This window comes from Microplitis mediator, chromosome 3 (genome assembly GCF_029852145.1).
Source record: "Microplitis mediator isolate UGA2020A chromosome 3, iyMicMedi2.1, whole genome shotgun sequence".
Classification (NCBI taxonomy): Eukaryota; Metazoa; Arthropoda; class Insecta; order Hymenoptera; family Braconidae; genus Microplitis; species Microplitis mediator.
The window spans coordinates 2,365,980-2,392,094 of NC_079971.1; the positions used below are offsets into that span (position 1 = coordinate 2,365,980).

Below are 26,115 nucleotides of genomic sequence, written 5' to 3' on the forward strand. Positions count from 1 at the left end.
TATATTATATATTTCAAAAAATATAAGACATAAGATTAAGAAAGATAGAAAATATTTAAAAAATAAATATATCGATATATACATATATAAAGACATACATATTTATTTATAATTACATATATGTATATATGTATATGTACATATATTTTTATATACATATATATAAGTAACTTACCATTAGTATCATCAGTAACCCGGGAACTATCGTAGTTATCGTTTAGTTTAAAATCCTCACAATTCAAAACTTGATTTGACACAACTTTTGACACAACCGGATCAGCCAAAGTTTCGGCCATTTTACAGGTTAACTCGCGACTTAACCCGCAACTTAATAATACTTACACCTTGCAAACAACATTCGAATACCTGTAACATTTATCTTTTCCCCAAACTTTTATAATTCGCAACTTAGACCGACTGGACATAAAAACATTCACGACAAATAAACACTTTTTTTAATTTAGAGATGGCGCTTCAAGTTGTCACCAACTTGTGGCGCCATCTTTGTCACTTAATATTTAAACGTGATCTTAAGAGGGGTGGGAACTTTTTTCTCTATCACTCGAATTGAGGAACGGTACTGTCCTTGTTGCACTTGCGCGGTAAATAGAAATTTTGGTGATGGTTCTTTCGTTAACAAATGGACAATTTTTTAAAATGAAACCGGAAATTGCTAGATTATAAAATAATGTATTGAGCTTCGTTCGTGATTTTGCGTTTAAATGATCCAGGAGTTAGCAGACGTCTAATAATTTTTGGATTTTTTTTTTAACGGGAAATTATAAAAAAAAAATATTTGAAAAAATTGCACCTGTAGTTTTTTAAATTTTCTACATGTGCATATTTTTAATTTTTGGTATTTTGTAATTGATTTGGTGAAAAAAAAAAACAGAAAATTACTAATTGTCTGCTAACTTCAGGATCATGCGTTTAAAGGTTTTGTTTGAGAGAAAAACAGACACAAATTACTATAGACCCTTGTAAAAAAAACGACATTTTTTTATGATCCTGAAGTTAGCCGACGTCTAATAATTTTTGAATTTTTTAAAAAACGAAAAATTATCAAAAAAAAAATATTTAAAAAAATTGCACTTATAGTCTTTTTAATTTTCTACAAGTGCATTTTTTCAGTTTCTTTTTTTTTTCAAATTTAATTGTTCAAAATAAAATCCTAAAATTTTTAATTGTCTGCTAACTTCAGGATCATATTTTTTTGATAAAAATAAAATAAGATTTGGGAAAAAATTTGATGTGTTTTTAGGAGAAAATTTTTAATTACGGAGTTCAAAAAAGGATGAGGTCAATTCGACTGACGGAATAATTGATGATTTTGAAATTGATGAGTGTGAATGTAGCAGAATTGAAAAAAATTTTGAATTATAAACAAAAAAAATGATACTGAAGTTAGCAGACGTCTAATAATTTTTTGATTTTTTTTTTAGACGATAAAAAATTTTTTAAAAAATATTTGAGAAAATTGCACCTGTAGTTTTTTAAATTTTCTACATGTGCATATTTTTATATTATTTTTTGCAGTTGATTTATTGAAAAACGAAAATTCAAAAAGTTTTAAATGTCTGCTAACTTCAGGATCATACAAAAAAAACTAGACATTTAAAAAGATTAAATAAAAAAAATATGATCCTGAAGTTAGCAGATAATTAAAAATTTTCGGATTTTTTTTTTAACAAATCAATCAGAAAAAAAAAACAAAAATAAAAATATGCACATGTAGAGAATTTAAAAAATTACAGGTGCAATTTTTTCAAATTTTTTTTTTCTTATAATTTACTCTCTAAAATAAATTCCAAAAATTATTAGACGTCTGCTAACTTCAGTATCATAAAAAAATACATATACCGATTTTTGAATTCTGAGAATGTGAAATTTTTTATTTTTGTTCGATATACGTTTTGTTAATTTATTTCAAAATTATTATAGTTGTCGGATGTCTGCTCCATTCACACTCATCTGAAATTTACAAACAATTAAAAATTTGCGTTTTTTTTTTCAACAAATCGATTACAAAAAAAAAAACTAAAAATATGCAGTTGTAGAAAATCAAAAAAACTATGGGCGCAATTTTTTCAATTTTTTTTTTTTTATAATTTATGATTTTGAACGATAATCCAAAAATTATCAGATGTCGGCTAACAGTATCATGAAAATTACGCAGAAATTTTCGAAAAAAAATTTTTTACTAAAAAATTTATCGCACTGCCCGGGATGGTCAACTTGCCCCATCTTTTTGTAGACAGTAATGAAAGAATTTTCGACCAAAAATAATTTTTATTTTTTAAAATTATGCCGCATTTTACTCCAAGTTTCCTCTAATTATATAAATAATTTTTTTTTTTTAATACCGTAATTTTTTAAAGTCAATTACTTGCATTGAATTGCCTCCAGTGTACTGATTATGTCTAAAGATAAACTTTGATAAGATTACGCGATGAATGATTATGATTATTATTATTTTTTTTTCAATAAACGTCAATGAAATTTATTGAATATCGTTTTTACAAATTATAAAATTACTACAAAATATAATTAATCAATATTTATTTAAATATATGAGATTTAAGAATTATAAAAATAATGCAAAGGAGGTAAAGAAACACTAGAATGACCCGAAATGGGATAAGGTAATGAAGCCACACCTTTGATCCACTTGTTACGCTTACAACAGAAACACTCAACGGACTTCAATGTTTTCATATCAACTGTTGTAACGCCTCCAATAACAAGCAATTGATTATCTATATATATTAAAAAATCCGTTAATAAAATTAAAAATATTCATTTTATCTTGTATGTATTTACAACAACATTTATTATCGAAACTGTGTCAGTAAAAAAAAAATAATAATAATAATAACCTATTGAACTGATTGAGTGGCTGTGTCTTGCGGTTGCCATTTTGGTTAATGGACGCCAACTTCGAGAATTATGATCCCAAATATCAACAGTTCCGATACTTTCTGTCATACTGCCATGTGCTGACGGTTTTTCTGCTCCGCCGATTATCAATAAATTATCGGACATAACGTACAAATATGCGTAACATCTCGCTGTTGGTAGACATTCGATTTTAAGCCAACTAAAAATTCAAAAATAATTAATATAATTATTTTTATCCCTGGCGGATCCGAATTACGGTAATTTACCGCATTTTGCCGTAATGTAAAGTAAAATGCGGCATTTTTATGGTTAAATTACATTTCTTTTCATGGTTAAAGAATGAATATTTAATCATTTTGTTCGTAGTGCTTTCATTTTCTAGGGTTAAAATTGTTACTACAAACAAAAACAGTCTACTACAATTAGGGCGTGTTCAGAAACACACTCTGGAAGAGAAATATTTAACTCTTGCGTTCAGAAATATCCTCTAGTCCAACCATAGATGCGATTTAACATTACAAAGGTACTAATCACACTTGGATAGGTAATTTTTCACCTCCAGAGTGTATTTCTGAACACGCCCTTACTTTTACCGTTTGTAGGTAATATTGGCTAAAATCTGTTCAATTACGTTAAAGTCGGGTTCCAGGTTCAGAAAGGCGAATTTTTACGGTAAATTTACCACAATTTACAGTAATATGCGGTAATTTATGATATTTTTCAGTGAATTACGGTAAAAATGCGGCAACTTACCGCAACTTACGGTCTCGTTACCGTAAGCCCAGAGTTTTTTTTTATTTTAACAGTTTTTACAGTACAATACTGCATTTTGCGGTAAAATACCGCAGGCTTTTCGCAATATCACGGTAAATTCTCGTTTTCTTTCTGCAAATTTACGGTAAAAATACCACGCCTCTGCTGTACACTACTGTAATTTACCGTAATTCGGATTCGCCAGGGATTTTTTGACTTACCCGGGTAAAAGAATTTGTTACAAAAACGTTCATGACAGTGAACTTTGAAGTTGAGACAATTCTGAGCTTTGAGTTAAAAATTTTTGAAACTTGAAAATAATTTCAAGTGTGAAAGATTTTCAACTAGTGTAGACTTGTGGGATTTTTTTTTTTGAAATTTTTGAAGCAAAAATGATTTGACAATTTTGAAAGTTCATAATTTGTTCCAATCATTCATTTTTTGGACTATTTTTGAACAAGTGAAAAAGTCAAATCAACTGACCTCAAAAAGTTCTGATGAAAGTCAAAAATTGTTCATAAATATTTTCAAATCATTTTCATTTTTTTCTTTGCCCCATATCTGACTAATTCTGATAAGAGTCGTAAATGTTTATAATTCCTAATTAACTCCCTTTTTTTTCAATGTTCTTCAGACCCAAAAAATTGTCCAATCAAATTATTTTTACTCAAAAAATAAAAAAAATTCGCAGGAGAAGCCTTCACCAGTTGAAAATTGTTCACTTCCTAATTTTTTCAAAGTTCCAAAAATGTTCAACGTAAAGTTCAAAATTTTCTCAATTTTAAAAGTTCACTTCCATGGATGTTTTTGGAACATTTTTTGAAAGAAGTTTTTTTACACGGGTAAGTATGAAAGAAACTGAACTTTTAACTTACGAATTTTTTCGTGGATCGTAACACTCAACTTCTTTTGATAATGGGTCTTTGTGTGATTTAGTTATTCCACCAGCGACCCAAATTGAATTTTTGAATACCGCAGTTGCTAATCCTACACGCGCCGTGTGCATAGCTTCCATCTTTCTCCATACTTTTTTTGCTGGATCAAAAGCTTCCACGCTTTTTAAAGTTCTTTCCAAATAAATTATTTCATTATTAATATATTATTCTTACAAGAAAAAGCTCTACATTAACAATAATACAGTAAAATTTATATTTCTGATTAAAAACTCCAATAGAACTGACTAAAAGTCAATCGGATTCAATCGGAGCTTTCAATTAGGGATTAAGTTCATACCCTTTAGGGAATTTCGTAGTAATAAGCAAAATCAATCTGGGTAACTTAAGCCCTTAAGAGTAACATTATTTGTCTCAAATAAAAATTCATACGACTTATACATTTTTTTTTATCCCTATAATCAATAGATCATTCAAAATCTAAAGTCTTGGGGTGTGCGAATAGTTCAAACTTAAATGATTTGTATCGAATCGATTCGAACTTCGAATCTAATGATTCAAATTTTTGAATAATCACAAATTATTGGATTATTGATAAATTCGATTTAAACTCGATTCACTCAACCATATTAAAGTCATTTAATCCTTAAATCCCTGGTTAAAAATACTGATTGAAAAGAATTGAGAAGCGGCTACTCCATGCAAACTGTATATCTATATATACAAACAAAAGAATTGAAATTATTGAAAAGAATTCAAATTTCATCATTTTTAATTTTTTTCAATTAGTATTTTTAACCAGGGATGACATCCGCCTGTAAAAGGTCGTATGTGCGATACGATGACATTTTGACCTTACAGTGAAAAAATTACCAAAAGTTCAAAAATATTTTTTCAAATAAAATCTGCAGCATATTTATTGCTTTAATCAAAAGGTGTCAGCCTTGACCATTTATTATTTTTCTTAAAATTGAAAAAACAATTTTAAATGATTTGGGATCCAAATGGCACCCGTGTCATTCAAATGTTAATTCAATGGTTATAAGAAAACTTGAATATACTTCTGAGAGTTGGAAATCCAAATTACTCTGACTTCTAACTGAGCTATAATTACTCATGTTGACTATACTCTATACTAGGGACGGGGGATCGAAATCGATTAATTGAACTATCGGTCTATTGCTGGTTTCATTCGAAGTTCACGTAACTCTTTATCTTGACCATTTCTATCAATTTCTGTCGTAAAACATTGAATTAATCACGAATGATCGTGAACAAAACCTGACTTTTTTCGAGCGCGAAAATATATAAGGGCTCGAAGGTATTGTCGAGCTCAAGGAGCTCGAACAGACACTGGCGATAATGTTTTCGAGCTCCTTAAGCTCGAAAACATCGGGAAATTTCGGGGCTGGTCCGCGGGGTCAACCTGTTTCCAGAATTTTTTTCTGACACAGTCTAATATATATATGACATTTGAGTTACTGTATATTAGAAAATAATTTCCTTTCCTCCCTTCCTCACTCGTTTTACCTCTTAAAAAATTATATTGTGCTCACTGAAAAAAATCGGATAAATTTTGATTTTACAAAACTATGTTTAATTAAAGATTAGAAAACAATATTTTAAAATAAAACACGGTTTCACAATATTGAAAGGTGCACTGAAAAAAAATATAACTGTAAGAGAAATATCATTGAGTTAACAATATTTCATTATATTTGCCCAAAAATTAGATTGCTAATTACTGATACTTTTTTTAAAAATCGATCTTCCATAGTATTGATCCGTAAGATTGTAGAAATTTTACGTATCGTTATTCGGTCAAAACTGTCAATAATATTATAAAGTAATTTTCATACTATTTTTTTTATTTACACAGAAGAAACATTTTTCTGTCGAATAAAATAGTCTGCTTTTCTATTTTGTAAATATATGGTCGCTGTGGCAACTATGTGTTGATATATTGACAATTTGGATCGTTATAACAACAATACCAAGTATGGGAAGTGTGACATAATAGTATGGTTGATGCGGAAACCTAGTATTGCTAATCTAATGATACATTTTGTAACGATAACAATCTACTACTAAAAATACTTTAGATGCTTCTGACAACTACACTTTTTTTCAGTGGGCAATATTTTCTGTATTATTACACATAGTAGGTCAGTTGCAAATGTTTTTCCGGCGTGATCAGACGTATTTCCCATAAGATACTTTATTTTATTTAGCAATATTTGAAATCATTATTTTAATTTAGCAATGGAAAGTAAAATTACAAGTTAGTCAACGTGAATCTGTTGAATTATATTTATTTTCAATGCATTTAAAACAAATCATAGTGATTTTTTTATTAGTTAAAGTGACGAGTAGTAAAATAAAATTTTACGATTCACCTCTGGAAGATTCAGCGATCGATTTCTATCGTCAAGTGGTAATTAAATTTTTGCACGACTCATGATGCGAAGCATCTGAGATGTGCTTTATGATCGAAAAATTTAATTCGCCTCACTTCGGCAACTATTTCAATTATTATACCCTTGTTAGTTTACGGAATTGAGATATGTTGCATACTATTTTGAAAATAATTTAATGGAGATTAGTTCCATACTTTTCAAAAATTTATTTAGTTCAATAAAAAAGGGAAAAACATCAAAATAGTCTAAAAAAATTTCCTGTCCGTCAAGTATGAAACCCGTAGATACAATAACTTACGAAAAAATGCAGTAATTAAATCAAATTTTTTTTTTTTTAATTCTTTGAAAGATTTGTAGATCCCCTATTGCTACTGGCTAGGTAATTCAGTGTCGTTTAATAACAATTAATAAAAGAATAAAAAGGCTGTATAACTGAATCTATATATATCGATGTAAAATTAACATGGATGCCGATATATCTATACCTATACATTATACGTACATTTATCCCACCAGGGGCGCTTGCGAATTACCATCCTAGTTTAGCTGTTTTTTTTTTTGCGTATTGGTAAGCCTGAATTGTTTCAGTTCAATTTTTTTTTATTTACATATATTTTTTTTGCTTTTGTTATTAATCGAGATATTTTGAGTAGGTTCTTTCATAATTATATAAAAAATACTAATATAATTTAAAAAAAAAAAAAAAAAAAAAAATATTTAAGGAAAGAAAATTTTATATATTTTAAATTTATTCGTGCTTCCCGCCATTTTTTTATGATTATTTTATTATTTTATAATAAATGAGCATTATGAGTCGCGCACTTTTGGATTTTCCAAATTTTTGACACTAGTTTCCCATCGGAAATTTCCCGAGGAACACGATCATGAAAGTTGTTTAGCTGAGCAGTCCCTAGATTCGCCAGAATCAATCAAAATGCCCCGGAAGATAGAAATAATGCAGGTCTTGCCGTTTTACTCCATCTTTTGATTCCGATTTTTTTCGAAAATTAGCTATTTGACACCAGTTTCCCATCGGAAATTTCCCGAAGAACACGATCGTGAAAGTACTTTAGCTGAGCAGTCGCTAGATTCGTCAGAATCAATCAAAAAGCCCCGAAAGATCGAAATAATTCAGGTCTTGCCGTTTCACTTCATCTTTTGATTCTGATTTTTTTCGAAAATTAGCTATTTGACACTAGTTTCTCATCGGTAATTTCCCGAGGAACACGATCGTGAAAGTTGTTTAGCTGAGCAGTCCCTAGATTCGCCAGAATCAATCAAAATGCCCCAGAAGACAGAAATAATGCAGGTCTTCCCGTTTTACTCCATCTTTTGATTCCGATTTTTTTCGAAAATTAGCTATTTGACACGAGTTTCCCATCGGAAATATCCCGAGGAACACGATCGTGAAAGTTGTTTAGCTGAGCAGTCCCTAGATTCGCCAGAATCAATCAAAATGCCCCAGAAGACAGAAATAATGCAGGTCTTCCCGTTTCACTTCATCTTTTGATTCTGATTTTTTTCGAAAATTAGCTATTCGACACTAGATTCCCATCGGAAATTTCCCGAGGAACACGATCGTGAAAGTACTTTAGCTGAGCAGTCGCTAGATTCGTCAGAAATAATCAAAATGCCCCGGAAAATAGAAATAATTCAGGTCTTGCCGTTTCACTCCATCTTTTGATTCTGATTTTTTTCGAAAATTAGCTATTTGACACGAGTTTCCCATCGGAAATATCCCGAGGAACACGATCGTGAAAGTAGTTTAGCTGAGCAGTCCGTAGATTCGTTAGAATCAATCAAAATGCCCCGGAAGATCGAAGGAATTCAGGTCTTGCCGTTTCACTTCATCTTTTGATTCTGATTTTTTTCGAAAATTAGCTAGTTGACACTAGTTTCCCATCGGAAATTTCCCGAGGAACACGATCGTGAAGGTACTTTAGCTAAGCAGTCGCTAGATTCGTTAGAATCAATCAAAATGCCCCGGAAGATCGAAGGAATTCAGGTCTTGCCGTTTCACTTCATCTTTTGATTCTGATTTTTTTCGAAAATTAGCTATTTGACACTAGATTCCCATCGGAAATTTCCCGAGGAACACGATCAGGAAAGTAGTTTAGCTGAGCAGTCGCTAGATTCGTCAGAAATAATCAAAATGCCCCGGAAGATCGAAGGAATTCAGGTCTTGCCGTTTCACTTCATCTTTTGATTCTGATTTTTTTCGAAAATTAGCTATTTGACACGAGTTTCCCATCGGAAATATCCCGAGGAACACGATCGTGAAAGTAGTTTAGCTGAGCAGTCCGTAGATTCGTTAGAATCAATCAAAATGCCCCGGAAGATCGAAGGAATTCAGGTCTTGCCGTTTCACTTCATCTTTTGATTCTGATTTTTTTCGAAAATTAGCTAGTTGACACTAGTTTCCCATCGGAAATTTCCCAAGGAACACGATCGTAAAGGTACTTTAGCTAAGCAGTCGCTAGATTCGTTAGAATCAATCAAAATGCCCCGGAAGATCGAAGGAATTCAGGTCTTGCCGTTTCACTTCATCTTTTGATTCTGATTTTTTTCGAAAATTAGCTATTTTACACTAATTTTCCATCGAAAATTTCCCGAGGAACACGATTAGGAAAGTAGTTTAGCTGAGCAGTCGCTAGATTCGTCAGAAATAATCAAAATGCCCCGGAAGATCGAAGGAATTCAGGTCTTGCCGTTTCACTTCATCTTTTGATTCTGATTTTTTTCGAAAATTAGCTATTTTACGCTACTTTCCCGTCGAAAATTTCCCGGGGAACACGATCGTGAAAGTAGTTTAGCTGGGCAGTCGCTAGATTCGTCAGAAATAATCAAAATGCCCCGGAAAATAGAAATAATTCAGGTCATGCCGTTTCACTTCATCTTTTGATTCTGATTTTTTTCGAAAATTAGCTATTTGACACGAGTTTCCCATCGGAAATATCCCGAGGAACACGATCGTGAAAGTAGTTTAGCTGAGCAGTCCGTAGATTCGTTAGAATCAATCAAAATGCCCCGGAAGATCGAAGGAATTCAGGTCTTGCCGTTTCACTTCATCTTTTGATTCTGATTTTTTTCGAAAATTAGCTAGTTGACACTAGTTTCCCATCGGAAATTTCCCGAGGAACACGATCGTGAAGGTACTTTAGCTAAGCAGTCGCTAGATTCGTTAGAATCAATCAAAATGCCCCGGAAGATCGAAGGAATTCAGGTCTTGCCGTTTCACTTCATCTTTTGATTCTGATTTTTTTCGAAAATTAGCTATTTTACACTAATTTTCCATCGAAAATTTCCCGAGGAACACGATTAGGAAAGTAGTTTAGCTGAGCAGTCGCTAGATTCGTCAGAAATAATCAAAATGCCCCGGAAGATCGAAGGAATTCAGGTCTTGCCGTTTCACTTCATCTTTTGATTCTGATTTTTTTCGAAAATTAGCTATTTTACGCTACTTTCCCGTCGAAAATTTCCCGGGGAACACGATCGTGAAAGTAGTTTAGCTGGGCAGTCGCTAGATTCGTCAGAAATAATCAAAATGCCCCGGAAAATAGAAATAATTCAGGTCTTGCCGTTTCACTTCATCTTTTGATTCTGATTTTTTTCGAAAATTAGCTATTTGACACGAGTTTCCCATCGGAAATATCCCGAGGAACACGATCGTGAAAGTAGTTTAGCTGAGCAGTCCGTAGATTCGTTAGAATCAATCAAAATGCCCCGGAAGATCGAAGGAATTCAGGTCTTGCCGTTTCACTTCATCTTTTGATTCTGATTTTTTTCGAAAATTAGCTAGTTGACACTAGTTTCCCATCGGAAATTTCCCGAGGAACACGATCGTGAAGGTACTTTAGCTAAGCAGTCGCTAGATTCGTTAGAATCAATCAAAATGCCCCGGAAGATCGAAGGAATTCAGGTCTTGCCGTTTCACTTCATCTTTTGATTCTGATTTTTTTCGAAAATTAGCTATTTTACACTAATTTTCCATCGAAAATTTCCCGAGGAACACGATTAGGAAAGTAGTTTAGCTGAGCAGTCGCTAGATTCGTCAGAAATAATCAAAATGCCCCGGAAGATCGAAGGAATTCAGGTCTTGCCGTTTCACTTCATCTTTTGATTCTGATTTTTTTCGAAAATTAGCTATTTTACGCTACTTTCCCGTCGAAAATTTCCCGGGGAACACGATCGTGAAAGTAGTTTAGCTGGGCAGTCGCTAGATTCGTCAGAAATAATCAAAATGCCCCGGAAAATAGAAATAATTCAGGTCTTGCCGTTTCACTTCATCTTTTGATTCTGATTTTTTTCGAAAATTAGCTATTTGACACGAGTTTCCCATCGGAAATATCCCGAGGAACACGATCGTGAAAGTAGTTTAGCTGAGCAGTCCGTAGATTCGTTAGAATCAATCAAAATGCCCCGGAAGATCGAAGGAATTCAGGTCTTGCCATTTCACTTCATCTTTTGATTCTGATTTTTTTCGAAAATTAGCTATTTGACACTAGATTCCCATCGGAAATTTCCCGAGGAACACGATCAGGAAAGTAGTTTAGCTGAGCAGTCGCTAGATTCGTCAGAAATAATCAAAATGCCCCGGAAGATCGAAGGAATTCAGGTCTTGCCGTTTCACTTCATCTTTTGATTCTGATTTTTTTCGAAAATTAGCTATTTGACACGAGTTTCCCATCGGAAATATCCCGAGGAACACGATCGTGAAAGTAGTTTAGCTGAGCAGTCCGTAGATTCGTTAGAATCAATCAAAATGCCCCGGAAGATCGAAGGAATTCAGGTCTTGCCGTTTCACTTCATCTTTTGATTCTGATTTTTTTCGAAAATTAGCTAGTTGACACTAGTTTCCCATCGGAAATTTCCCGAGGAACACGATCGTGAAGGTACTTTAGCTAAGCAGTCGCTAGATTCGTTAGAATCAATCAAAATGCCCCGGAAGATCGAAGGAATTCAGGTCTTGCCGTTTCACTTCATCTTTTGATTCTGATTTTTTTCGAAAATTAGCTATTTGACACTAGATTCCCATCGGAAATTTCCCGAGGAACACGATCAGGAAAGTAGTTTAGCTGAGCAGTCGCTAGATTCGTCAGAAATAATCAAAATGCCCCGGAAGATCGAAGGAATTCAGGTCTTGCCGTTTCACTTCATCTTTTGATTCTGATTTTTTTCGAAAATTAGCTATTTTACGCTACTTTCCCGTCGAAAATTTCCCGGGGAACACGATCGTGAAAGTAGTTTAGCTGGGCAGTCGCTAGATTCGTCAGAAATAATCAAAATGCCCCGGAAAATAGAAATAATTCAGGTCTTGCCGTTTCACTTCATCTTTTGATTCTGATTTTTTTCGAAAATTAGCTATTTGACACTAGATTCCCATCGGAAATTTCCCGAGGAACACGATCAGGAAAGTAGTTTAGCTGAGCAGTCGCTAGATTCGTCAGAAATAATCAAAATGCCCCGGAAGATCGAAGGAATTCAGGTCTTGCCGTTTCACTTCATCTTTTGATTCTGATTTTTTTCGAAAATTAGCTATTTGACACTAGATTCCCATCGGAAATTTTCCGAGGAACACGATCAGGAAAGTAGTTTAGCTGAGCAGTCGCTAGATTCGTCAGAAATAATCAAAATGCCCCGGAAGATCGAAGCAATTCAGGTCTTGCCGTTTTACTTCATCTTTTGATTCTGATTTTTTTCGAAAATTAGCTATTTGACACTAGATTCCCATCGGAAATTTCCCGAGGAACACGATCAGGAAAGTAGTTTAGCTGAGCAGTCGCTAGATTCGTCAGAATCAATCAAAATGCTCCGGAAGATAGAAATAATTCAGGTCTTGCCGTTTCACTTCGTCTTTTGATTCTGATTTTTTTCAAAAATTAGCTATTTGACACTAGATTCCCATCGGAAATTTCCCGAGGAACACGATCAGGAAAGTAGTTTAGCTGAGCAGTCGCTAGATTCGTCAGAAATAATCAAAATGCCCCGGAAAATAGAAATAATTCAGGTCTTGCCGTTTCACTTCGTCTTTTGATTCTAATTTTTTTCGAAAATTAGCTATTTGACACTAGATTCCCATCGGAATTCCCCGAGGAACACGATCGTGAAAGTACTTTAGCTGAGCAGTCGCTAGATTCGTCAGAATCAATCAAAAAGCCCCGGAAGATCGAAATAATTCAGGTCTTGCCGTTTCACTTCATCTTTTGATTCTGATTTTTTTCGAAAATTAGCTATTTGACACTAGATTCCCATCGGAAATTTCCCGAGGAACACGATCGTGAAAGTACTTTAGCTGAGCAGTCGCTAGATTCGTCAGAATCAATCAAAAAGCCCCGGAAGATAGAAATAATTCAGGTCTTGCCGTTTCACTTCGTCTTTTGATTCTGATTTTTTTCAAAAATTAGCTATTTGACACTAGATTCCCATCGGAAATTTCCCGAGGAACACGATCAGGAAAGTAGTTTAGCTGAGCAGTCGCTAGATTCGTCAGAAATAATCAAAATGCCCCGGAAAATAGAAATAATTCAGGTCTTGCCGTTTCACTTCGTCTTTTGATTCTGATTTTTTTCGAAAATTAGCTATTTGACACTAGATTCCCATCGGAAATTTCCCGAGGAACACGATCGTGAAAGTACTTTAGCTGAGCAGTCGCTAGATTCGTCAGAATCAATCAAAAAGCCCCGGAAGATCGAAATAATTCAGGTCTTGCCGTTTCACTTCGTCTTTTGATTCTGATTTTTTTCAAAAATTAGCTATTTTACACTAGTTTCCCATCGGAAATTTCCCGAGGAACACGATCGTGAAAGTACTTTAGCTGAGCAGTCGCTAGATTCGTCAGAAATAATCAAAATGCCCCGGAAGATCGAAATAATTCAGGTCTTGCCGTTTCACTTCATCTTTTGATTCTGATTTTTTTCGAAAATTAGCTATTTTACGCTACTTTCCCATCGAAAATTTCCCGGGGAACACGATCGTGAAAGTACTTTAGCTGAGCAGTCGCTAGATTCGTCAGAATCAATCAAAAAGCCCCGGAAGATCGAAATAATTCAGGTCTTGTCGTTTCACTCCATCTTTTGATTCTGATTTTTTTCGAAAATTAGCTATTTGACACGAGTTTCCCATCGGAAATATCCCGAGGAACACGATCGTGAAAGTAGTTTAGCTGAGCAGTCGCTAGATTCGTCAGAAATAATCAAAATGCCCCGGAAAATAGAAATAATTCAGGTCTTGCCGTTTCACTTCGTCTTTTGATTCTGATTTTTTTCGAAAATTAGCTATTTGACACTAGATTCCCATCGGAATTCCCCGAGGAACACGATCGTGAAAGTACTTTAGCTGAGCAGTCGCTAGATTCGTCAGAATCAATCAAAAAGCCCCGGAAGATCGAAATAATTCAGGTCTTGCCGTTTCACTTCATCTTTTGATTCTGATTTTTTTCGAAAATTAGCTATTTGACACTAGATTCCCATCGGAAATTTCCCGAGGAACACGATCGTGAAAGTACTTTAGCTGAGCAGTCGCTAGATTCGTCAGAATCAATCAAAAAGCCCCGGAAGATAGAAATAATTCAGGTCTTGCCGTTTCACTTCGTCTTTTGATTCTGATTTTTTTCAAAAATTAGCTATTTGACACTAGATTCCCATCGGAAATTTCCCGAGGAACACGATCAGGAAAGTAGTTTAGCTGAGCAGTCGCTAGATTCGTCAGAAATAATCAAAATGCCCCGGAAAATAGAAATAATTCAGGTCTTGCCGTTTCACTTCGTCTTTTGATTCTGATTTTTTTCGAAAATTAGCTATTTGACACTAGATTCCCATCGGAAATTTCCCGAGGAACACGATCGTGAAAGTACTTTAGCTGAGCAGTCGCTAGATTCGTCAGAATCAATCAAAAAGCCCCGGAAGATCGAAATAATTCAGGTCTTGCCGTTTCACTTCGTCTTTTGATTCTGATTTTTTTCAAAAATTAGCTATTTTACACTAGTTTCCCATCGGAAATTTCCCGAGGAACACGATCGTGAAAGTACTTTAGCTGAGCAGTCGCTAGATTCGTCAGAAATAATCAAAATGCCCCGGAAGATCGAAATAATTCAGGTCTTGCCGTTTCACTTCATCTTTTGATTCTGATTTTTTTCGAAAATTAGCTATTTTACGCTACTTTCCCATCGAAAATTTCCCGGGGAACACGATCGTGAAAGTACTTTAGCTGAGCAGTCGCTAGATTCGTCAGAATCAATCAAAAAGCCCCGGAAGATCGAAATAATTCAGGTCTTGTCGTTTCACTTCGTCTTTTGATTCTGATTTTTTTCGAAAATTAGCTATTTTACACTAATTTTCCATCGGAAATTTCCCGAGGAACACGATTAGGAAAGTAGTTTAGCTGAGCAGTCGCTAGATTCGTCAGAATCAATCAAAAAGCCCCGGAAAATAGAAATAATTCAGGTCTTGCCGTTTCACTTCGTCTTTTGATTCTGATTTTTTTCGAAAATTAGCTATTTGACACTAGATTCCCATCGGAAATTTCCCGAGGAACACGATCAGGAAAGTAGTTTAGCTGAGCAGTCGCTAGATTCGTCAGAAATAATCAAAATGCCCCGGAAAATAGAAATAATTCAGGTCTTGCCGTTTCACTTCGTCTTTTGATTCTGATTTTTTTCGAAAATTAGCTATTTGACACTAGATTCCCATCGGAAATTCCCCGAGGAACACGATCAGGAAAGTAGTTTAGCTGAGCAGTCGCTAGATTCGTCAGAAATAATCAAAATGCCCCGGAAAATAGAAATAATTCAGGTCTTGTCGTTTCACTTCATCTTTTGATTCTGATTTTTTTCGAAAATTAGCTATTTGACACTAGATTCCCATCGGAAATTCCCCGAGGAACACGATTAGGAAAGTAGTTTAGCTGAGCAGTCGCTAGATTCGTCAGAAATAATCAAAATGCCCCGGAAAATAGAAATAATTCAGGTCTTGCCGTTTCACTTCGTCTTTTGATTCTGATTTTTTTCGAAAATTAGCTATTTGACACTAGATTCCCATCGGAATTTCCCGAGGAACACGATCGTGAAAGTACTTTAGCTGAGCAGTCGCTAGATTCGTCAGAATCAATCAAAAAGCCCCGGAAGATCGAAATAATTCAGGTCTTGTCGTTTCACTTCGTCTTTTGATTCTGATTTTTTTCGAAAATTAGCTATTTTACACTAATTTTCCATCGGAAATTTCCCGAGGAACACGATCGTGAAAGTACTTTAGCTGAGCAGTCGCTAGATTCGTCAGAATCAATCAAAATGCTCCGGAAGATAGAAATAATTCAGGTCTTGCCGTTTCACTTCGTCTTTTGATTCTGATTTTTTTCAAAAATTAGCTATTTGACACTAGATTCCCACCGGAAATTTCCCGAGGAACACGATCAGGAAAGTAGTTTAGCTGAGCAGTCGCTAGATTCGTCAGAAATAATCAAAATGCCCCGGAAAATAGAAATAATTCAGGTCTTGCCGTTTCACTTCGTCTTTTGATTCTGATTTTTTTCGAAAATTAGCTATTTTACACTAATTTTCCATCGGAAATTTCCCGAGGAACACGATCGTGAAAGTACTTTAGCTGAGCAGTCGCTAGATTCGTCAGAATCAATCAAAATGCTCCGGAAGATAGAAATAATTCAGGTCTTGCCGTTTCACTTCGTCTTTTGATTCTGATTTTTTTCAAAAATTAGCTATTTGACACTAGATTCCCACCGGAAATTTCCCGAGGAACACGATCAGGAAAGTAGTTTAGCTGAGCAGTCGCTAGATTCGTCAGAAATAATCAAAATGCCCCGGAAAATAGAAATAATTCAGGTCTTGCCGTTTCACTTCGTCTTTTGATTCTGATTTTTTTCAAAAATTAGCTATTTTACACTAGTTTCCCATCGGAAATTTCCCGAGGAACACGATCGTGAAAGTACTTTAGCTGAGCAGTCGCTAGATTCGTCAGAATCAATCAAAAAGCCCCGGAAGATCGAAATAATTCAGGTCTTGTCGTTTCACTTCGTCTTTTGATTCTGATTTTTTTCGAAAATTAGCTATTTTACACTAATTTTCCATCGGAAATTTCCCGAGGAACACGATCGTGAAAGTACTTTAGCTGAGCAGTCGCTAGATTCGTCAGAATCAATCAAAATGCTCCGGAAGATAGAAATAATTCAGGTCTTGCCGTTTCACTTCGTCTTTTGATTCTGATTTTTTTCAAAAATTAGCTATTTGACACTAGATTCCCACCGGAAATTTCCCGAGGAACACGATCAGGAAAGTAGTTTAGCTGAGCAGTCGCTAGATTCGTCAGAAATAATCAAAATGCCCCGGAAAATAGAAATAATTCAGGTCTTGCCGTTTCACTTCGTCTTTTGATTCTGATTTTTTTCGAAAATTAGCTATTTGACACTAGATTCCCATCGGATTTCCCCGAGGAACACGATCGTGAAAGTACTTTAGCTGAGCAGTCGCTAGATTCGTCAGAATCAATCAAAAAGCCCCGGAAGATCGAAATAATTCAGGTCTTGTCGTTTCACTTCGTCTTTTGATTCTGATTTTTTTCGAAAATTAGCTATTTTACACTAATTTTCCATCGGAAATTTCCCGAGGAACACGATTAGGAAAGTAGTTTAGCTGAGCAGTCGCTAGATTCGTCAGAATCAATCAAAATGCTCCGGAAGATAGAAATAATTTAGGTCTTGCCGTTTCACTTCGTCTTTTGATTCTGATTTTTTTCAAAAATTAGCTATTTTACACTAGTTTCCCATCGGAAATTTCCCGAGGAACACGATCGTGAAAGTACTTTAGCTGAGCAGTCGCTAGATTCGTCAGAAATAATCAAAATGCCCCGGAAGATCGAAATAATTCAGGTCTTGCCGTTTCACTTCATCTTTTGATTCTGATTTTTTTCGAAAATTAGCTATTTTACGCTACTTTCCCATCGAAAATTTCCCGGGGAACACGATCGTGAAAGTAGTTTAGCTGAGCAGTCGCTAGATTCGTCAGAATCAATCAAAATGCTCCGGAAGATAGAAATAATTCAGGTCTTGCCGTTTCACTTCATCTTTTGATTCTGATTTTTTTCGAAAATTAGCTATTTGACACTAGATTCCCATCGGAAATTTCCCGAGGAACACGATCGTGAAAGTAGTTTAGCTGAGCAGTCCGTAGATTCGTTAGAATCAATCAAAAAGCCCCGGAAGATCGAAATAATTCAGGTCTTGCCGTTTCACTTCATCTTTTGATTCTGATTTTTTTCGAAAATTAGCTAGTTGACACTAGTTTCCCATCGGAAATTTCCCGAGGAACACGATCGTGAAGGTACTTTAGCTAAGCAGTCGCTAGATTCGTTAGAATCAATCAAAATGCCCCGGAAGATCGAAGGAATTCAGGTCTTGCCGTTTCACTTCATCTTTTGATTCTGATTTTTTTCGAAAATTAGCTATTTGACACTAGATTCCCATCGGAAATTTCCCGAGGAACACGATCAGGAAAGTAGTTTAGCTGAGCAGTCGCTAGATTCGTCAGAAATAATCAAAATGCCCCGGAAGATCGAAGCAATTCAGGTCTTGCCGTTTCACTTCATCTTTTGATTCTGATTTTTTTCGAAAATTAGCTATTTGACACTAGATTCCCATCGGAAATTTCCCGAGGAACACGATCAGGAAAGTAGTTTAGCTGAGCAGTCGCTAGATTCGTCAGAAATAATCAAAATGCCCCGGAAAATAGAAATAATTCAGGTCTTGCCGTTTCACTTCATCTTTTGATTCTGATTTTTTTCGAAAATTAGCTATTTGACACTAGATTCCCATCGGAAATTCCCCGAGGAACACGATCGTGAAAGTACTTTAGCTGAGCAGTCGCTAGATTCGTCAGAATCAATCAAAAAGCCCCGGAAGATCGAAATAATTCAGGTCTTGCCGTTTCACTTCATCTTTTGATTCTGATTTTTTTCGAAAATTAGCTATTTTACACTAATTTTCCATCGGAAATTTCCCGAGGAACACGATTAGGAAAGTAGTTTAGCTGAGCAGTCGCTAGATTCGTCAGAATCAATCAAAATGCTCCGGAAGATAGAAATAATTCAGGTCTTGCCGTTTCACTTCGTCTTTTGATTCTGATTTTTTTCAAAAATTAGCTATTTTACACTAGTTTCCCATCGGAAATTTCCCGAGGAACACGATCGTGAAAGTACTTTAGCTGAGCAGTCGCTAGATTCGTCAGAAATAATCAAAATGCCCCGGAAGATCGAAATAATTCAGGTCTTGTCGTTTCACTTCGTCTTTTGATTCTGATTTTTTTCAAAAATTAGCTATTTTACACTAGTTTCCCATCGGAAATTTCCCGAGGAACACGATCGTGAAAGTACTTTAGCTGAGCAGTCGCTAGATTCGTCAGAATCAATCAAAATGCTCCGGAAGATAGAAATAATTCAGGTCTTGCCGTTTCACTTCGTCTTTTGATTCTGATTTTTTTCAAAAATCAGCTATTTGACACTAGATTCCCATCGGAAATTTTCCGAGGAACACGATCAGGAAAGTAGTTTAGCTGAGCAGTCGCTAGATTCGTCAGAAATAATCAAAATGCCCCGGAAGATCGAAGCAATTCAGGTCTTGCCGTTTCACTTCGTCTTTTGATTCTGATTTTTTTCAAAAATCAGCTATTTGACACTAGATTCCCATCGGAATTCCCCGAGGAACACGATCGTGAAAGTACTTTAGCTGAGCAGTCGCTAGATTCGTCAGAATCAATCAAAAAGCCCCGGAAGATCGAAATAATTCAGGTCTTGCCGTTTCACTTCATCTTTTGCTTCTGATTTTTTTCGAAAATTAGCTATTTGACACTAGATTCCCATCGGAAATTTCCCGAGGAACACGATCGTGAAAGTACTTTAGCTGAGCAGTCGCTAGATTCGTCAGAATCAATCAAAAAGCCCCGGAAGATCGAAATAATTCAGGTCTTGTCGTTTCACTTCGTCTTTTGATTCTGATTTTTTTCGAAAATTAGCTATTTTACACTAATTTTCCATCGGAAATTTCCCGAGGAACACGATTAGGAAAGTAGTTTAGCTGAGCAGTCGCTAGATTCGTCAGAATCAATCAAAATGCTCCGGAAGATAGAAATAATTCAGGTCTTGCCGTTTCACTTCGTCTTTTGATTCTGATTTTTTTCAAAAATTAGCTATTTTACACTAGTTTCCCATCGGAAATTTCCCGAGGAACACGATCGTGAAAGTACTTTAGCTGAGCAGTCGCTAGATTCGTCAGAAATAATCAAAATGCCCCGGAAGATCGAAATAATTCAGGTCTTGTCGTTTCACTTCGTCTTTTGATTCTGATTTTTTTCAAAAATTAGCTATTTTACACTAGTTTCCCATCGGAAATTTCCCGAGGAACACGATCGTGAAAGTAGTTTAGCTGAGCAGTCGCTAGATTCGTCAGAATCAATCAAAATGCTCCGGAAGATAGAAATAATTCAGGTCTTGCCGTTTCACTTCGTCTTTTGATTCTGATTTTTTTCAAAAATTAGCTATTTTACACTAGTTTCCCATCGGAAATTTCCCGAGGAACACGATCGTGAAAGTAGTTTAGCTGAGCAGTCGCTAGATTCGTCAGAATCAATCAAAATGCTCCGGAAGATCGAAATAATTCAGGTCTTGCCGTTTCACTTCGTCTTTTGATTCTGATTTTTTTCAAAAATTAGCTATTTTACACTAGTTTCCCATCGGAAATTTCCCGAGGAACACGATCGTGAAAGTAGTTTAGCTGAGCAGTCGCTAGATTCGTCAGAATCAATCAAAATGCTCCGGAAGATAGAAATAATTCAGGTCTTGCCGTTTCACTTCGTCTTTTGATTCTGATTTTTTTCAAAAATTAGCTATTTTACACTAGTTTCCCATCGGAAATTTCCCGAGGAACACGATCGTGAAAGTAGTTTAGCTGAGCAGTCGCTAGATTCGTCAGAATCAATCAAAATGCTCCGGAAGATAGAAATAATTCAGGTCTTGCCGTTTCACTTCGTCTTTTGATTCTGATTTTTTTCAAAAATTAGCTATTTTACACTAGTTTCCCATCGGAAATTTCCCGAGGAACACGATCGTGAAAGTAGTTTAGCTGAGCAGTCGCTAGATTCGTCAGAATCAATCAAAATGCTCCGGAAGATAGAAATAATTCAGGTCTTGCCGTTTCACTTCGTCTTTTGATTCTGATTTTTTTCAAAAATTAGCTATTTTACACTAGTTTCCCATCGGAAATTTCCCGAGGAACACGATCGTGAAAGTACTTTAGCTGAGCAGTCGCTAGATTCGTCAGAATCAATCAAAATGCTCCGGAAGATAGAAATAATTCAGGTCTTGCCGTTTCACTTCGTCTTTTGATTCTGATTTTTTTCAAAAATTAGCTATTTTACACTAGTTTCCCATCGGAAATTTCCCGAGGAACACGATCGTGAAAGTAGTTTAGCTGAGCAGTCGCTAGATTCGTCAGAATCAATCAAAATGCTCCGGAAGATAGAAATAATTCAGGTCTTGCCGTTTTACTTCGTCTTTTGATTCGGATTTTTTTCAAAAATTAGCTATTTGACACTAGATTCCCATCGGAAATTTCCCGAGGAACACGATCGTGAAAGTACTTTAGCTGAGCAGTCGCTAGATTCGTCAGAATCAATCAAAATGCTCCGGAAGATAGAAATAATTCAGGTCTTGCCGTTTCACTTCGTCTTTTGATTCTGATTTTTTTCGAAAATTAGCTATTTTACACTAATTTTCCATCGGAAATTTCCCGAGGAACACGATTAGGAAAGTAGTTTAGCTGAGCAGTCGCTAGATTCGTCAGAATCAATCAAAAAGCCCCGGAAGATCGAAATAATTCAGGTCTTGCCGTTTCACTTCATCTTTTGATTCTGATTTTTTTCGAAAATTAGCTATTGCACGACTCATGATGCGAAGCATCTGAGATGTGCTTTATGATCGAAAAATTTACTTCGCCTCACTTCGGCAACTATTTCAATTATTATGCCCTTGTTAGTTTACGGAATTGAGATATGTTGCATACTATTTTGAAGATAATTTAATGGATATTAGTTTCATACTTTTCAAAAATTTATTTAGTTCAATAAAAAAGGGAAAAACATCAAAATAGTCTAAAAAAATTTCCTGTCCGTCAAGTATGAAACCCGTAGACACAATAACTTACGAAAAAATGCAGTAATTGAATCAAATTTTTTTTTTTTTAATTCTTTGAAAGATTTGTAGATCCCCTATTGCTACTGGCTAGGTAATTTAGTGTCGTTTAATAACAATTAATAAAAGAATAAAAAGGCTGTATAACTATATCTATATATATCAATGTAAAATTAACATGGATGCCGATATATCTATACCTATACATTATACGTACATTTATCCCACCAGGGGCGCTTGCGAATTACCATCCTAGTGTAGCTGTTTTTTTTTTTTTGCTAATTGGTAAGCCTGAATTGTTTCAGTTCAATTTTTTTTTATTTACATATATTTTTTTTGCTTTTGTTATTAATCGAGATATTTTGAGTAGGTTCTTTCATAATTATATAAAAAATACTAATATAATTTAAAAAAAAAAAAAAAAAAAAAAAATATTTAAGGAAAGAAAATTTTATATATTTTAAATTTATCCGTGCTTCCCGCCATTTTTTTATGATTATTTTATTATTTCATAATAAATGAGCATTATGAGTCGCGCACTTTTGGATTTTCCAAATTTTTTTTTTATTTATTATTAATTATTATTGATTTCATTCTATAATTAATCTCTTATCAACAGAGGCAACTTCTCGACTTATGTTTCACTAAAAATTTAAATCCTGTTGTTATTACTGAAGATTTGTATAACGATATCTACAAAATTCCATGGGAAACAATAAATCCGCCTCCAATAATTATCAACGAAAATTTTAAACCCAAAGAAATCCAAGTGTACAATCCATCTTATCCGACGTATGTTTTGTCGGTTACTAACTCAATTGAAAATTTAAAAACACTTCTCATTAAATTAAAATCTACAAGTGTCTGGAGCATTGAATCCTTGTTTTTTATTATCGGAAACTCTTGTGAAAATGCTAGCGAAACATTCAAAATATTGTGGAAAATGGATTTGTTGAAATCATTCTTCTTATGCCATGAATCGAGTAATAGTACTCTAATAATTTACAATTACAACCCATTCACAAGCTTCGCACCACATCCATGGAAAAAAGTCGCAGCAAATGACAAAGCTGGTAACAACAAATGGACAATATACAACCAGCTTTTCTTTAATGGTAAAAATTTATTATTTTATTTTGGAAATCTAAGCATTAATACTTTTTCATAGGAAACTTGAAATGAACAGTATTGATTTTCGGTTACAGATAATAAAATTTGCCACAATATTACATTTGACAAAACTAAAATTTTGGACGGCCATGCTATAAAATCTACATTTTCTAGTTTTTTAAGAAAGACAACTACCGACGATGTAATTTATTATGGAAATACATCTAACAAATCATCCGGTCGAGGACTTCCATATTTGGATGCTTTATATCCTTTTTTAAATATTACACCAGCAAAGTATATACTTCATCCTAATGTTGTTCGCGATGCAGTTAAACAGGGATATTTAAAAGTATTAGCTGATGGTAATTATGATATTAACGAAAAACTATGGTCTATCTCAAATACAAATTATACACATTCAGATATTATGACTCAGTATTATGAAGTTACATTTTCAATATTAACCCAAAAAAGAAGTTTTATTTCAATAGCCAATGAGATAGCCAATATTTATAGTTATGAATTATTGATATTATCAATGATAGTGTTATTGCTAATTACGATAGTAATAATAATAATTAATAATTTTGACTTTGCACGATCTTTCTTGGATGTTCTTAGTTTGTCACTGAATATGGGAATACTCACGCCTCTCGATAGGTTATCGATGCGTATTACTTTCTTTACCGGATTTTTTTTTATTTTTTCGATGAGTTCAGAAATTCAAGGTCAAATATCGACATTATTGTCCGGACCTTCAACTCATAATATCGATACGTTACAAAATCTGTATGATCATAACTATCACGTGTACTATGATTTCGAAATTCATGAGGATATAATTAGTCAAAATATATGGGTAACTGACGATGATAAGAAATATTTACATCCATGTGATTATGTGTGTTTATATAAATACAGTCAAAATATTAGAATCAATTCAACAAGCGCCTGCATTTATAAAACTGATCAACAATTAAAATTTATAAAATCTTTTCCAAATTTGTACTTATCAAAAACTCCTGTTTTTACAAAATTATATGCCTACTGGACGCGTAAGAATTGGGCGTTGAAAAAAAAATTTGATAAATTCGGTCTAACTTCATTTGAAATGGGTTTTATAAATCATTTAAATAGAAATACTAGTAATCTCTTGAAAAAAATAAAAAAAATTGAAAGGATTAAAAGAAATAAACAGTATGATCAGATCCTAAACGAAGATTTAAAATATACTTATATAATTGTCGGTGTTACCATAATCATGGCTTTGATGGTTTTCGGTGTCGAATTAATGTTACGAAAATTGTTTAGACCTACGAGACCTGTACACCGACCTATACCTAATCGTATACCAATAAAAATGAAAAAAAGACTAGTATTTCCTAAAAGACGAATCGTTTCTGTCATTAGACGAATGCGACGTCGTAATTAAATCATAAATTTTTTTTTTACAATTGTTCGTTTTGATTTAATAAATATTTGAAAATTTTTTACACATTTCGTGGGACAAAATGATCTATCAGTTTTATGAAAATGATTATTTAAAAATGCCCGCTCGGGAAAATGATAACGTTATCAAATTGGCAAATTTTTTAAGGAAAGATCTTTAAAAATTTTTTGATTAAATTAATTTGTTTGATTGTGTGATAAATTTATTCTAATGAAATATATATTTTATCATAAGATCTCGAATGATTTTAAAACATACTTCTGTTTTTGTCATATAATTCTAATTCACTCAATTAAGATTTTACAAAAATTTGAAAATACCAAAATAGGGAAAGTGTAACTGCATTTTTACATACACGAATTTTTTTAAATAAAATTCAAATTTTGATCATTAACTTTGTGTAATAAGTTTTATAAATGTATATATATATATATTTATTTATTAGAAAAATTATTGTGTAAATTTGTGACAGCGTTAATAATCTTCATTAGAGTGTTGTATTGAGTAAATAAATAAATTAAATCATTTATCACTTTCTATTATTTCATTCTGTAAATTAAACTATAGTATTTCTATTCACCAATATAATTACTATATATTTACCGTAGAATATTGATGACAATAATTCACACTTTAACAGATTTTATTAATTTTTTTTTAAATCATTTAAAAAGTAATAAATTTTTTTCTTTGGAAGAAAAAAAAATAATATTAAAATTAAAATTTATCAATTATCATTATGATTTATTTAATGAACAATTAATTTGTTAATTCATTTTGTGTATAAAAAAGAATATTAAATGAATGAAAAAATTTTTAACTTCCCGCTAAGAAAATTGTAAATTTTCAAAAATTCGGGAAGTTATTGGTTTCGGTCCGATTTACGAAAATCGAATTTCCATCAGATGTCGACGTTTCGAGGTCCTAGGAAGCTATCCTGACTAATTTCACGATGATGTCCGAGTGTATGTATGTGTGTACGTACGTACGTATGCGTGTATGTAAATATTTATAACTCTTGAACGGATGAACCGATTTTGATCGTTGAGGTGTCATTCGACGCGGCTTGTTAATGTCTTGAAGCCGTAAAAATTTTAACTTAATCGGTAGGGTGCGTTCAGAGATATTTCAAAAATAAAATTTTTTCGAAAATGTTTTATTTGGATAACTTTTAATTTGCTCGATGGATTGATTTCAAAATCTAATCAGCTCTAAAACTCTATAAGCCGCGTCGAATGCCACCTCAACCATCAAAATCGGTTCATTCGTTCAAGAGAAACCGTTGACGAAAGAATTCAAAAAAAATTTTTTCCTTGGTTTTTTTGAAATTTCTCAAAAACGGCTAAATAAATCAATTTCAAAATTTGATCAGCTTTAGAACTTGATAAAACGCGTCGATTGCCACC

At 34.0% G+C, this 26,115-nt stretch overlaps 3 protein-coding genes across 6 annotated transcripts in view; 1 reads left to right on the plus strand and 2 right to left on the minus strand.

Moving 5' to 3' along the window:
* The window catches only part of LOC130665876 (phosphatase and actin regulator 4A), a 215,155-nt gene extending 214,800 nt beyond the window's left edge, over positions 1-355 (minus strand). Inside the window, exon 1 of the mRNA XM_057466503.1 lies at positions 176-355. Within this exon, the coding sequence (XP_057322486.1) occupies positions 176-296 (121 nt within the window). The 5' untranslated portion in view covers positions 297-355. The remainder of the gene's footprint in view (positions 1-175) is intronic.
* Positions 356-2,406: 2,051 nt separating this feature from the next.
* LOC130665303 (uncharacterized) overlaps positions 2,407-26,115 on the minus strand; it is a 61,476-nt gene continuing 37,767 nt past the window's right edge. For 3 of the 4 annotated variants that reach the window (XM_057465631.1, XM_057465632.1, XM_057465630.1), the window contains 3 exons: positions 4,527-4,718; positions 2,877-3,097; positions 2,407-2,756 (listed from right to left, as the gene is read on the minus strand). In XM_057465631.1, the coding sequence (XP_057321614.1) occupies positions 2,578-2,756; positions 2,877-3,097; positions 4,527-4,718 (592 nt within the window). In that variant the 3' untranslated portion in view covers positions 2,407-2,577. The remainder of the gene's footprint in view (positions 2,757-2,876; positions 3,098-4,526; positions 4,719-26,115) is intronic. The other variant, XM_057465633.1, reaches the window with a different exon arrangement.
* Positions 6,757-25,033, plus strand: LOC130665304 (uncharacterized). Its single transcript, XM_057465634.1, has 3 exons — positions 6,757-6,978; positions 22,766-23,261; positions 23,352-25,033. The coding sequence occupies exons 1-3, from the start codon at positions 6,865-6,867 to the stop codon at positions 24,689-24,691; spliced, it is 1,950 nt and encodes a 649-aa protein (XP_057321617.1). The 5' UTR covers positions 6,757-6,864; the 3' UTR covers positions 24,692-25,033.